This window comes from Callithrix jacchus, chromosome 10, assembly GCF_049354715.1.
Source record: "Callithrix jacchus isolate 240 chromosome 10, calJac240_pri, whole genome shotgun sequence".
NCBI classification, from domain to species: Eukaryota; Metazoa; Chordata; class Mammalia; order Primates; family Cebidae; genus Callithrix; species Callithrix jacchus.
In genome coordinates, this window is record NC_133511.1 from 85,844,413 (window position 1) to 85,859,150 (window position 14,738).

General features: G+C 42.3%; 1 protein-coding gene across 15 annotated transcripts in view; it reads left to right on the plus strand.

Annotated features, from left to right (window-relative positions):
* The window catches only part of NAV2 (neuron navigator 2), a 768,760-nt gene that overhangs the window by 710,656 nt on the left and 43,366 nt on the right, over positions 1-14,738 (plus strand). For all 15 annotated transcript variants that reach the window (XR_013523354.1, XM_035264232.3, XM_078340757.1 and 12 more), the window contains 3 exons: positions 4,779-4,831; positions 10,312-10,335; positions 10,450-10,524. Coding sequence is in view for 14 of the 15 variants with exons in the window: in XM_035264232.3 (XP_035120123.1) it covers positions 4,779-4,831; positions 10,312-10,335; positions 10,450-10,524 (152 nt within the window). In the remaining variant the exon portion in view is untranslated. The remainder of the gene's footprint in view (positions 1-4,778; positions 4,832-10,311; positions 10,336-10,449; positions 10,525-14,738) is intronic.

The following is a 14,738-nucleotide window of genomic DNA, read 5'->3' on the forward strand; positions in this document are numbered from 1 at the left end:
CTTTTGCCTAATATTCTTTTTAACAGAAGTTTTAAAGAATTTATTTACAGAACAATTGTCCTTGGTTTATCTTCTTGGCAACTTAATGCTTTTCACCCCGATTTATGTATCATTTGCATCCAGTGACATTCAGTGAACAGGCACAAGTCTGTAAATCCATATATGGGAAGCTGCTGGGAAAGGAGGATTAAGGAGGGGAGAAGCCTGAGTCACTGAGGGGCACTTGTGAAATTTAAGAACAAGAAATTAATGCTGTAACCACTCAGATCAGTGATAGTAGAGAATATCTTGTGACCCTAAGGTGAAGGAAGAGGTGGTTTGTCTTGAACTTCTTTCTCGTCAGTGTACTGGGCAAGTATTGCCACAGAGCATTTTCCAACCTCCCTGGGAAGGATTTGCATATGGAGTGTGTCCATCACTGTATTCATCTTTTCTGTCATGTGTGTTCCTGAGTGAACCACATTCAGTACTGAAACTTGTCCAAACAAGCACACTTCGCCTCATAAAGGTCCAGGACCATTACAGTATTGTCGTCAGAGAGCTTTTATTTATTCCATCTGGAATCAAGCTGGCAGGCAGCACAACTGTGGACTATCTGGGATGTCAAATGACATTGATAAAAAGTGCTTGCCCACGAGCAGTGTCTAGACTTTTGTAAACCTAATGATTCATGGTGACGTGGAACTGAAGCACAGAGGTAGGGGAATGGGTAGGGACTGCTGTCAATACGCTGTGAATATGTAACATTCTCATCTTTTGGAAAATATGGCATCAGATTGATTTTATTTCTTCTTAGAGTATTACATTCAAAAACAAAATAGGGCTTGTGTAATTTAATAACACAATTAAAGATTTCTAATTCCTTTCGGTAAAATTCCTTTTTGTTTTGAATTTATTAACTCCCAGTATTTGCAGAAGCAGTTGGAAGAAAATTGACATTTTATGTTTGGACCAAACAGAACCTCCTTGTAATAATAATCAGTTAGATGTATTATATACCACAAAGCAGGATAGAAATTTAGGAAGAAGTAGCACAAGTATTTGTGTGAGGTTTTCATGCAATTTAATTAGTACTTTCCACTTTGAAGGAGTTTTTGGTATCATAAATATGTAGATTAGGTACAGGCATGGCCCAGATACAGCCTTTCAAAGGTGTTTCAGGTAAATTAGTTTCTATCAGGTGCATTATGCGATCTTAAAGTCGACTTTAATAGCATACATTTAAGGAAATGCTTGAGGAATTTTTAAAATGGATTCTAGAGAAAAAAAAAATCCTGTGACTTCACCAATCATCACTGAGAGCTAATGCAATGAAAAACACAGAAACTCTCCACCCTATCAGTTTATATGGAATCCCCAGGAGCAGAGAAGCTTATTACCTAAAGAAGCTTGTATTGCAGCTTACTTGTGTTTCCAGCCTCTGAGTTGCAGTAGTGGTTCAAATCCTGGAACCCCTGCTGTTAGCAATGTGACTCTGAGAAAGGACTTGACCTGCTCAGCCTGTTTCCTATTCACTAAAATGTGGAAAATAATTGTACCTGCTTTGGAAAATTGAAGTGAAGATTAGGTGAGATAAATCTTGGAAAGCATTTAACAAATAACTTTGAAAGGGGAGTACTGTAAGTGCTCACTCAATGGTAGCTATTGTTGTAATTGTCATATTATAGCCTTCTCCCCAAGGGCCATTATCATCCTCATTTTTTTTTAATGGCCAAATTTTGGCAAAAGTGACTTGATGACTTTTTTCTTTTTTTTTTTTTTTTTCTTGGTACCGTGATTTGATGACTTTATGCAGCCACGATGATGTCTTAAGCCTCTTGATTCCAGTCCCTCTTTCTTTCTACTCAGTCCTACCTTGATATGTGACTCAGCTGGGTTTTTTTTTTTTAAACCTGTCTGAGGCAAGCTCTGATCTTTTATCAATACTTCCTTTGCTGATGGAGAGGCAGGACAGTGCATTAGTCATCAGAACTGCATTTCATTCTTCCTGACTCTTTCCACAGTACCCAACTGTGGAATGAGAAGTAGATTATCATGCCTAGATCTACATTCTCTCTCTGCTCCTGACTAGTTCTGTGTCTGGCTGGCCACATCACTTAACCTCTCTGAGAGTTCAAGTATTGTGTTGTTGATTAAGGGTGGAAATTCCTGCCTAGTCTGGGATTGTTACTTGCAGATTCTCTGTGATGAGCGTCAGAGGAACTTGATTGCTTCACTGGCTGGAATATGCATAGTTGTTTTATTCTGTCTAGTGTTTTCAGGCCTACTAAAGCATCTTTCTTCTCAAACATTCCTAGCTTGTGCCCATGCGTAGATTGCATGAAGGAACTAGGACACCATTCCAAAAGACACCAAAAGGCTCTTTAAAATAAAACAAGCAAACAACAAACAAACAAATCAGAAACCAGTAAAACAGATCACTCAAAGGCAGAGCAATCTCCTGACTTCTAGTCAGCAGATCCTGTTCTTGAATTGCTGGGTGACCTTAGCAAGTCATTTAACCTCTCTGAGTTTCAGATTTCTCAATGGCAGAAATGGCCTAGATACTCTCTGTAGTTCCTTGTAGCTGAAAAAAATATGGAGGTAGAGCTAGAGGGAGGAAAATTACATAGCCTGCTTTAGCTGTTTGGCCTCTGTAACTCCCATAGGCATTTTGTTGTCCAAAAATAACCACACTGCACAACCCAGGCTCTGACTTGGCTCAAGTCCCTTGAAGGAGGGCCAGCTGCAATGGTTCAGGCAAGCCACATTCAGTTTTGGGTTGACTGAAAATCAAGGAATCTGTCTCTTTGGAATACAGCCTTGCTATTGCTATTTACAAAGTGAGAGGAGTTAATTATCGAGAAAAACAATTACTACTACCTTAAGCCTGCCAGATGTGCTCTTCTCTGCCTGTGGCTCCATGCTTGCACTGAGTTGTTGTTAAAACTGTGTCAGTAAGTTTATGTGTGTGAGATGTAGAAATAGAAAAGAAAAAGCTTCCATTTCTAGCAGCCAGAGGCCATATAGCAACCATGTGCTGGTCTCTGGCAGGCCAGTCATGCAAGTGTGTATGGCTGTGTGTTACCCATGTCTCTTCACCCAACTTGGCCTCCAACATAATTTCTCCACTATTGTCTGTGCAGTAAGCTGAATTAACTTACCACTGTGGAACATTAGGCCACTAAATTGGGACATTAAAGGCCTCTGTTAATGCGTAGACATATTAACACTGAAAGCCATTATTGGCCATTAACACCTTAACCTGATTTTTTATGGGCATGAAGTCAGATTAGTCATGAGTGAAGGAAGAAGTGGAGGAAGAGATCTAGAATGCAGGGCATTGCTAAGGAGGGTGGATGTACCTGATGATATAGGGACAACTTAGAGCATTAGGGAGCTGCTGAGAGAAGAGGGCTGGAATGGCAAACCAAGAGTTACGTGGGTTCAGAAGGAGGAGGAAGCCCCCCAGGTGGCAGTCAGGGGGATGAGGAAAGCTTCTGTGGAGAAGATGTCATTTGAACAGAACTGTTTTGGATAGACGCTATTTAGATGCAGCCTAAACAAAGAGAACTGCATGGGCAGAGAAAGTACTGTCTAGGGCAAGCTTAGGAGAGCAGTACAGGATTCATAGTGTGACAGGAACATATAAGGGAAGAATGAGAGGTCAGGGAAGATTTATTGGAAAGATGACAGACAGGAACCTGAGTGTTAGGCTGAGCTACTTATCAGCTATCTTGTTGGCATGTAGCTTCTGCTGACTGCTAATCCAAGGTGAGTTCACTTCGTGGGTGGTAGATGAATGCCATTTACTACATGTGGAAGTTACCCCTGTGCCTCTCACTTTAGACTACAGGTCTTAGCTCGGTGTGGGAGTAGAGCCATTCCACCCATGGCCAGGAAAGCTGTGCCCAGTTAAAAGTTCTGTGAGGCCTTGACATAGGAATATTTCTGTTTTTCGAACAAGTTCTCAAGAAGTTACCAAGAAAATAAAGAACCTGCTTCCCACAAAAGAAGGCAGCCAGAATATCCAAGTCCTAGAAAAGTCTATGCTGTAAAACTAGAACAAATAATAAAATGTCTGCACTGGCTGGGGGCTGGAAGAGATGCTAAGGATGTACAAGTTGGTTCTAGTCAAAATGTACCAGTTTGAAATATAAAAGAAGATACCACTTGCTCGTCACTTTGTAGACATTATAGATAGCAAATAAAAAAATCTATCTTTCGATGGATATGTTTTCTAAACAAATATTCTGCTATATGGTCATCTGGAAAGAACTTACTGTGGCCAATAGCCTCTTAGATTCAAAATAATCAGCTCAGTTCCTTGCATATACAACTGACAGATGCTAACAGGGCAAAAAGAAATGTATATGCAACGTGGTCTTAACCCTAAAGGAATACTTTGGAAAAAAGAGTGAAGCAAAATATGCTGGAAAAGTAACAGGTTCCCTCCGGGCAATGAGATTGTGAGTCACTGCAGGTTGTGACAGTGAATATGCTTCTTAACACTTCTCTGTACTTGAAAATTTTTGTTCAGTATCATATATTATTTTGACAGTCAAGAGAAAAAGCATTCAGAAGGTTGAAGGAAAAATGCGGTAATAGGAAAGTGACATCCTTAGCAGACTATTACTTATTTGTCACTGACCTATTGCCAAACCAGAAAAGGTTGGGCCAAGGTGAAATTAAGTCATTCCAAGCCTGGGGTGTCCTGTGCTGCTGATTTTCTCCTCCCTTCTCCCCTTTTTGGTTCCATAACAGCCATCTATCAATTCACCTTTTTTTTCTTTTAATAGTTCATGGATCCTCACTCTCCTTGGTTTCCAGCACGTCGTCAATTTATTCTACAGTAAGTATAAATCACTGCTGTGTGGCTGTGATCATGAGAGCTGGGGTTCCTTTATCACATGTGTCAAGAATAAAATATGTGCATTTCTCCTAGGGAAAGCATTTCCATTACAAGGGGATCAATTAATTAGGCAACAAGATTTAAAATTCACAAACAGCTATGAATTATACCAACTCCAAAATCGAGAACTGGCTGCCTTGTTAAAGTGGCATTGTACTTTAGGTGATAACTGGCTAGAATGTGTGAGAAGCCTTGGCCACCTGCTGATGGCCTCGGCCGGGGGTGGGTGGGGGGGGTGGGGGGTGGGCTTGAGCAATTTATTAACCCTTTGTCTGCCTTAGTTTCTTTATCTGTAAAGTAGAAATAATAGCAGTCCCTACCTTATAGAGGTGTAATAAGGATTAAATGTTATGAAGATTACATTTCACTGTAATAGAAACTCTTTCTAGACAAGGATGTTTTTGTTTTTATTCCCAATGCCTAGAACAGTACCTAGCACATAGTAGATATTTTTAAAGTAGGTTTGAAGGAAATGAGAAAATGCGTCTAAAACACACAGCTCAGAGCAAGCACTCCTAAATGCTAGCTATCATCAAAGAGACGTTTATTGAATGAAAGGCAAATGTAATCAAATACACTTGGATCTTCAGAACTACTGGATTTGTTCAGTAGTGCTTACTTTTTATAGCTGTACACTATTCACTGTATTTTATTTTATTTTATCAGACTCTTGCTCTCTCACCCAGGCTGGAGTACACTGGCATGATCTTGGCTTACTACAAGCTCTGCCTCCTGGGTTCAAGCAATTCTCCTGCCCAGCCCCTGAGTAATTTTTTTTACAGTCCACTCCTGGCTAATTTTTTTTACATTTTTAATAGAATTGGGGTTTCATCGCATTGGCCAGGCTGGTCTCAAACTCTTGACTCAAGTGATCTGCCCACCTCACCCTCCTGAAGTGTTGCGATTACAGGCGTAAGCCACTGTGTCTGGCCATAGCTGTATACTATTTACTTTAAAAACAGTAATTTGGAAATTTCTACAGGGGGAAAAAAATAGTCTTATTGTTAATTTTGAATTGGAAATTCTTTAGCCCTTAATCCTATGGAAACAAATGTTTTAACAATTCAGGTTTTGATAATGCCCGGTTTCTGGTACATATAGCAGGATACACTGTGTATAGCTCCTGGAAAATCAGAGGCCACCCAGAATCAAGTTAAAGATACCAGGGCCTAACTGTTCTTTCTTAGGCCTGTAGTGAGCAAACAAACTTCAGTGATTGCTGATTTGGTCTGTTTTGAAGGACCTAGAAACGCTTGCTTCTATTCCTACCCACCTCACCCTTCCAACTCTAAAATTTTTCTTTCCTCAGCTAGTCATCTTGTTTGAAATTTTATCACCAAGTCCTAGCTTTCCTTTTAAAGGCTTTATATAGAGTAATCTTGGAGAGAGGTTTTTTTAAGCCATGATTTACCAAGAAAGCATGGAGATGCTCTTTCAGCTGTCAGCCAGTAGATAAATGATGTCCTTTTTTCTAGAATGAAACTGTGGGATATGGGTACCAAGGTTGGTACTTTCAAACCTAAATTCACTTCTACAATAATATTTACTGGCACCATGGCTATGCCAGGGGCTGGACTAAGCCCTAGGATATAATTTAGTAGAGAAAGGAGCCTGCTACTGAAGGAGGAAGCCATAGGCACCAGAGGGACATGGGACTCTAGCTTCACAGGGCAGGCGCAGAGAGGCTGTAGTAGATGTTTCAGTGCCCAGCCCATGTTTGCCTTGTGGCATTCCCAGTGGTTCTTGTCTGGGGTTCTTGTCTCCCAGAGTAAAAAATGGGAGTCTGGCCAGCATTGACCAGCCTTGAAGGGAAAGAGCTTAAGCTTCTCCACCTGTGTGTCTTCAGATCTAGGAGTGTCCTAGTCACATGCAGTTCCTGGGGGCAGCCCCTTCATGCCAGCCAAGTCCTTTCAGTAGCTGTTCTTCTGGGTGTGGGGACATGAAGACACTGTTTTCATGAAATTTGAAATCATCATTTCTGAGCTGATATAAATTCAACAAATTAGCAAATGCCTAATAATAATACTTTTAAATTCCATTTTTATACGGATAACAAGAGACCTGAGGTGTAATCTTAGCATTCTTCTTGCCATGTGACTTCCAGCAAATCACCTGGTTATTTAGAGTGTCTCTCCAGTTTTGCCCTTGGCATCGGAAAACTGAGCAAGGTGATGTGAGCCCCCTACGATCTCTGACATTCTGTGAGTCATGGAGTCATTTACTGTCTTCACATAGGCCCTCTCTGAGAATATGGGTTGCTTTTGCAGACTTAAAAAAAAAGATAGCCTAACATTTGAATGTTCTTATGCTCATATAGTCTACTAATTTCAAGAAAAACTGCAAGTCTGGCTAGACTCTGCTACCGCCTAGCACTGAAGTGTGGTCCCTTTTCTATTATTACCTTCTTAGTGATGATGAAATTCTGAAACCCATGCCCCAGGCACCTTTTTAAACGTTAAGGTGAATAAAGTTCTTATTCGTTGCCCAAAAAGAGATCTTTGAAATCTGTTAAGTTGCCAGAAACTCAGACCAAGCCTGCTTAATAGCTGAGAGTTTTAAAAGCTTTTATTGGATGACAGTAGGTTCTTTCCTTGAAATCTCTATAACGAATGTTCAAGAATGCTTATTCTGCATGAAAGTTGCCTGCGATTTTAATTATAAGTGAAAGAAAAGAATACACAATGCTAAATGATTGCCATGGAAAAGTTATGACTAACTCTTAATTAGAGTAGAGAAAAATATCAAAGGCCACCTCTGGCATCAAACTTGTTTTCCTGTTTGGTAGGGAGCACTTGAGTTCCCAGAAGAGCTGCTGAATGGATGGCGGCTAGCAGCGTCACATAGTGTTCCCAGATGTGCAGAACAGCAGCAACTGTGGCGAGATATAAAGCACATGCTTTCTCTAGGCTGCTGTCGATAATAGGGGCCCAATCCCAGAGACAGGGGGGCACAGTGACGGACAGTGGCAGAGGCATGGGGAAGGGCTGTTAGGGCCTGTCGATGGAAGTGTTTCAAAGTAGGTCTGGTCCTATGTGGATGGTTAAGCCTGTTAGCAGGCCTCCACCAGCCTTCCAAATGTTAAATGGTGGTTACATTCTCACTATTAACTTGTACCCTTTGTATTGAACTCAGGGGGCTTATTTCTAGAAAGCCTCCATGAGAATGTAGCTATAGTAAAAGTGCAGGAGAATATGTGTAGGCTCTGGAGCCAGACTACTACTTTAGATCCAGTCCCAACTCTGCCACTTACCGGCTGTGACCATGGGCAAATTACTAAACTTTTCTGTTCCTCAGTTTCCTCGTATGCAAAACAGAAGCAATAGTATTAGTACCTCCTCAAAGAGTTGTCATAAGGATTAGATGAATAATGAATGTAAAATGCTAGGAACTGTCTCTGGCAGATGGTAAGCATTCAGTAAATGCTAGCTGTTACTACCAGAATGCAGGCAACAAAAAGTCAGGGTCTTGGTCGTGTTCACAGCTTTATCACAGGGTCTTAAAAACAGTGCCTGGCACACAGTAGGAAGTCAGTAAATATTTGATAGGTGGTGGTAGTGAGGATGGATGGACAGACAGATAAAGATGAATGAATAGTATCTGGGAGGGAAGAGTGAGCTCTAAGGATATCTTCCAACCTTCTCTTGAAAGCATTTCTTAGATAAGGAGGTTGTTCAGTGAGACTTTAGGCAAGACACTTAACCCTTCTGAACCTTGGAAGGAATACAAACAAACCTACCTAATGGAGTTTCTGCAAGGATTAAATGACTTGGCTCCCTGTATTTAAAAATTGGTTGCTGCTATTAGGAGCCATTCTAGAGGAGGGGACTCGTGGGCAGGATCAGGAGGGAGGACAATGGGGAGCACAGGGTGAAGGGAGATCAGACAGGAAGCATCTGCCCTCCTGTTCCAGCTGATGGATATGGACTCTGCAAGTTCTAATGAATTATACCCACTTTGTATTGTGGACTCATGGAGACATCAACATCAGGGTCGGATGCTGATTTTTGAAAAATAATGGGCTTATCCCTAGTAAAATTGGATCAGGACACTTAGGGAAGACCCAAGGACAAAATAGAGTTCTTACTGATGTTCACTCACCTACCTCGTTCCCAAGTCACTCTTCCCTCCCTGGAGAAATTAGAGTGATGGGTAGAAAGGTCAGGAACAATCAACATTTCTAGGAACTGGGTAGGTTCTTCTTTATGAGCCCCTGTGGGAACTAGTGGACAGGGAAAGAAAGGTTCCTCCTGCAGTAGGTTGTCCAACCCATGTGGGCTCCCCCTATGGGAGGAGACAGGGTCTTATAGTTTCTGGCTGGCAGGTACCTGTGTCACCACAGACACAGAGCCAGCATGGAAGGAGCAAAGAGGGAAGCCAGTAAAAGGGGTAACAGAGTTCACCCTTACTCTACAGGGTCATAGGTAATTGGGGTCCTTGAACGGGGCAGCATGAAGAAGAAGGCCACATTTATTCTCACAGCCTGTGAAGTTACTGGGATGGCCAGTAGGGGCTCCCAAACCCCCCTCACTTTGAGGTCTTTCTACCCTGCTGCTCCTGTTCTCCCACTGCAGTGCGCTAGGGAAGTGAGAGGAAGGCAGAAAATGGGGCAGAATTAGCCCAAGATCAGTCTTCCTTACTCCCTAGATAGGGTTGCCAGAGAAAATACAAAACACTCAATTAAATTTGAAATACAGATTAACAACAAATTTTTTTTTTTTAGTAACAAAATTAGACACTTTTTTTTTTTTTTTGAGATGGGCAGCCTCTGTTGCCCAGGCTAGAGTGCAATGGCATGATCTCAGCTCCCTGCAACCTCCCAGGTTAAAGCCATTCTCCTGCCTCAGACTCCCGAGTAGCTGGGATTACAGGTGCATGCCACCATACCCGACCAATTATTTTTGTATTTTTAGTAGAGGTAGATTTCACCATGTTGGCCAGGCTGGTCTTCAACTCCTGACCTCAAGTGATCCACCAACCTCATCCTCCCAAAATGCTCGGATTTCAGACATAAGCTACCGTGCCTGGCCCTAGACTTTTTTTTTTTTAAAGTTATTCAAATTTAACTAGGCCTCCTGTATTTTTATTTACTAAATCTGACTCATGGCCTTCTCATCACATACCTTCTCCTGCACACCTTACCTATCACCATCCCTGCCTGGGGAGCAGGGTGGCTCCACACAACCAAAATGTGGAGTGGTATTCTCATTCTCCCTAATTTTTGAAAATAATATGCTGTTTGTATTTGGCCTTTCTGATGGGTCAATTTAATTGAACCAGTTTATCCAGAGAAATATACCAGAAATTAAACTAATAAATCTTCCAGACTGCTGCAAGTATCTGAATATGGTATTCCTGGTGGGCTGGACTGCACTATTCTTTGTTCCTTAACTGGTCTAATTTCCTTTATGTTTTCTTTACAGCCAGAAGAAAAATGCCAGTCAGAGGTAAGGAAGAGCTTGCTGGTTGGATTTCCTCTTTCGCTATTGTTAATTATTTGACCCTGCTCACCGTGGAAATGGACTCCCAAAGCATGTAACCCTCTCCCTTGTCATCTTTAGATTCGCAAACTGCGGCGGGAACTGGATGCCTCCCAGGAGAAAGTTTCAGCTTTGACCACCCAGCTGACAGCAAATGTAAGTACAGACATAGGGCAGTAGCATTGGGACAAGAAGCACCATCCTTGCCTTCTGAGCAGCCTCAAGTCCTCCTGTGCTGAGCAAATAAAAGTAGCACATTGTAAAGAAAAAGACACAGGCTTTAGCATCATGGGTGTGAATGTCAGTTTGGACACGTACTGGCTCTGTTACTTTGGGTAAGTTCTTGAATCTCAGCCTGCATGTGCTCACCTATGTAATGAGGGTGATAGTGTTTACTCTCAGTATTGGCCCATGGTCTATGTTTGCAGTATACGAAGTGCTCATCAAAATGTTAATGTATCTTCCTCTTTCTGAAAATTTTGATTTTAAGGGAGAAAAATCAAAAGCAAAAAGAAAAGAAGGGGGAAGAAAAGAAATGTAGGGCTTCCCAATATGTAGGTAGCTGCTCTGTCATTATAATACACATGATTATGTGTTCAGCAGATGTTGCCAATTCAACAGTGGTTTGAGCACCAGCTGTTCCCTGGGCCTGTGGGTTCAGCAGCAGAGCAAGCACAGTGACTGATGTCTTAACATTCAGTTTCTTGGACAGCAGAGAGACAAAACAAATAATTTTGCTATAACATGATAACTGTTAAGATAAAGGGAGGAGATGGTAATGGGAATATCAAGGGGGAGCACCTCGCTCACTCTTGGTGAGGGATGAAAAAGGGGACAGCTCATCAGATACTGAAAATAAGAAAAAAATTTTTTTAAAAAGGTAGGCAGGAAGGACTTCCTGGAGGAGGTGACATCTAATGGATGCTATTAAGGGAGAATGCATAAGGAGGACAACATTCTTTTTTTTTTTTTGAGATAGAGTTTCGCTCTTGTTACCCAGGCTGGAGTGCAATGGCACGATCTCGGCTCACCGCAACCTCCGCCTCCTGGGCTCAGGCAATTCTCCTGCCTCAGCCTCCTGAGTAGCTGGGATTACAGGCACGCACCACCATGCCCAGCTAATTTTTTGTATTTTTAGTAGAGACGGGGTTTCACCATGTTGACCAAGATGGTCTCGATCTCTTGACCTCGTGATCCACCCGCCTCGGCCTCCCAGAGTGCTGGGATTACAGGCGTGAGCCACCGTGCCCGGCCGGGAGGGCAGCATTCTAACCAAAGAGAATAATTTGCACAAAAATTAAGGAGAAAGATCTCGGTGTATTTTTCAAACTCTCAGTAGGTTGATGTAATTAGTATCTGTTGCTTGGATGTGGAGGAGAGGTAAGCGTGGAGAGGGGACAGAAGTAGGGAGAAAGAAGACATCAAAGAAAGGCAAGGGGTCAGATCACAGTGTCTGAGCTGTTGGAGTGAGCATCTGGGCTTCCTCCTGAAGTTAGTAGAGACCTCTCAGTGAGTTTTAAGTAAGCAGTGGGTGGCCTGGTTTGCACTTTGGATAGAAGATCAGAGTAGAGGCAGAGGTCCCCCATCCCCATCCCCATCAGCCCTGTCTGTATAGGAGCCCTGCTGCAGAGCTGTGACTAGGTGAAGGCTGAAGCTCAGCAGACAGAGCCTGAGGTATCAAAAGGTGCTGAGGTGCCTCTGAGGCAAGGCTTGCTGCCCAGGAGTTCACCACCCAGGCTGACCCCATTGCTAAATGTGTTCAAGCTACATAGAAAGCAACCTGCATGACCTCCGCATGTCATTAAAATGGAAACCAACTTCAAAATGCTGCCTTCCTTTCACTAGACAACTGAGTCAGTCCTCCACATTAGTCATTTCCCTGGAGTTTTTGCCGTGGTATTCCAAGCTCGAGCCTTAGTTTACTCAAGGGGACCATTTCTCTCTAAGGTTGGCATGCAAAGTACCTGGTACAGTGCTCGACCTTAGCTATGAGCTCAGTATCTGCTGGCTGCCCCCATTAATATGTAGTCTCCTAAGTTCGCTTTCTTTTCTGGAAATCTTTGATTTTTTTAGAAAACCCTAACTTAGAACACCACAATGTGTTTTGTAATCTTTCATTTTCTTTACCTCTTCTACCACCAGTAATGCCATCAAAAGAACTTTAAAATCTGATGTGAGAACTTAATTCTGAGGTGTAGGTCCTATTCAGAAAAAGAATATTCTATAGGTGGGCTCTATTCCATGGGCAGATTCTTCATCTGGATAATCAAATGTGTAGATTTGAATCCAGAACAAACTCTAGAGCCAGCAAGTCAGGGTCTTCTGGGTGTAATCCAAACATGTGGTTTGACAGCAAAGAGTTACAGATGTCGGGGTCCAAAGTGGCTCCCGCTGGAGGTCGTGGCGCTTGCGAAGGCGAGGTCATGAGTTCAAGGCTAACCTGAGCAACCTTATAAGCTCAAACTGATTGGCAGAAAAAAAAAAAGAAAAAAAAAGTTACAGATGCCAATTGTTACCTTTACTAGTCAACAAACAGTAGTTAACTTACTGTCTAGTGAACTTGGGTTAATTGCTCCAAGGACCTTGTGCTGCCATTTGAGCCTCACCTTAGGCCAATTGGAACTCTGCTCTCTGTTCTAGAAGAGTCAGAGTGAGATCCCTTCTGTTATTCCAGAAGAGCGTTTTGTTCCTCATAAAAGGCACTGAATCCAGTATTGTTTTAAAGTAAATATTTAGTCTTGCTGCACACCACTGGAAGGGTGAACATGTTTTATTGTCTGCCATCTTTCTGGCAAACCAAGCTGTGTTTGTTTTTCTAGGACAAACTCCTCAAAGCCACCTTCTCTGAGTGTTTTTATACCACTTGTGTTTGTTTTCCCTGGGAATGTGAGCATGGCGCTTGATGAGTAGGCTGTTGTGTGGCTCTGAACCAGGCTTGGAACGGCCTCCGCAGCCTGTCTTTTCATAGTTGGGCTAATGACACAAAGGCAGCCCTTTTGCTTACCAGAAAAGTGGGATCCTCTGGATCTCCAGAGCAAATATGGTTTCTTGTTAAGCTTGCAAAAACACCTTCTCAATAGCAGTCTGCATGGGGTCAGGTTTTTGTTTTTATTTTTAATTGAATAGAAAATAGGAATGTACATAACTGGAATCATGGGTGACAATCAAATGCAGAGCTGAAATCAATGGAAATCCAATCATTTACATTTAACTTTTTCATGCCTTTGCACTACAGGGATAGCAAATGCTCTTTTAGACATCCAGGCCCTGACCTGTTTCCTTTGTCAATTATGTGACTATATTGAATTGATTGGCTTTAGTTTTGCCATACTCTCCAGGGTGAACTAAAGCATATCTCTTGATTTTTAAAATGCAGAGGCACTGTCTCCATTTTTAATAGAGAGAGGAAGTGTAATCAGAGACGAACTGACTATTCCACTTAACATTTCTACTGCAAGTGGAAATGCTCCCTGCCAGCAGAGTCTAGAGATGTCATGGCCTCCACCATCCCTGTTTGATGAAGTCTAAAACAGGCCTCTCTTCACCCCTCACATCTCTCCTTACATTGAAATGTCACTGCACCTCCTCACAGTGCACAGCCAAAGCTTCTTCCCACCCTCCGACCCCACTCACCCTGCTTATCCAGTGTTCATTCCTCACTATGTACGCCAGTCATCTCTTCCTCTCAAATTTTACAGCATGATGAAATCTTACCTCTCCCAAGATCCTCCCATGCATCCTCTGCACCCCTCATCTGTCTTGTAGCTGACTGTGTTTCTACTCCCTGTCCCTGTTCTGTGTTCTCAGGTACTCTCATTCCTCTTATAGTTTTCTTGTCACTTTATCATTCCCAAACCCCTTTCTTCACCCACAAGTGTCCATGCATTCCTGTGTTTTGCAGTTCCTGAACATTTGATAGACCATTTTCACCAGTTTTGTTTCATTTAGCACTGAAAATAACCCTGATAGGAAAACAGATATTGGTACAATTTCATAGATGAAGCTGAGGCCAGTAGGATTAGGTGATTTGCTCAGTGTTATGGGCAATCAAAAGGAACTACAGAGAGACCTGAAGCCCTCTAACTCTGAATCCTGTTCCCTTCCCCTGTGCTACACTGCCTCCTGCATCTAAGTGCTTTTCTTCTCAATCCTTTAATCACTCATCCAACATACATGATCGAGTGGCTGTTTTTGTACCAGCAGTGTGGATACAGTGAGGAGCAAGATAGACATGGTGTCAGCCCTCATCAAGTGCATAGTCTGGTGATCTGTCTCATCTGCTGCCCAAATGCCTCTCACTCTTGGACATGCCATTATTCCATTTATACAAGTAGAGATTGGAGGTTAGAAGATCCTAGCTGTCAAATAGA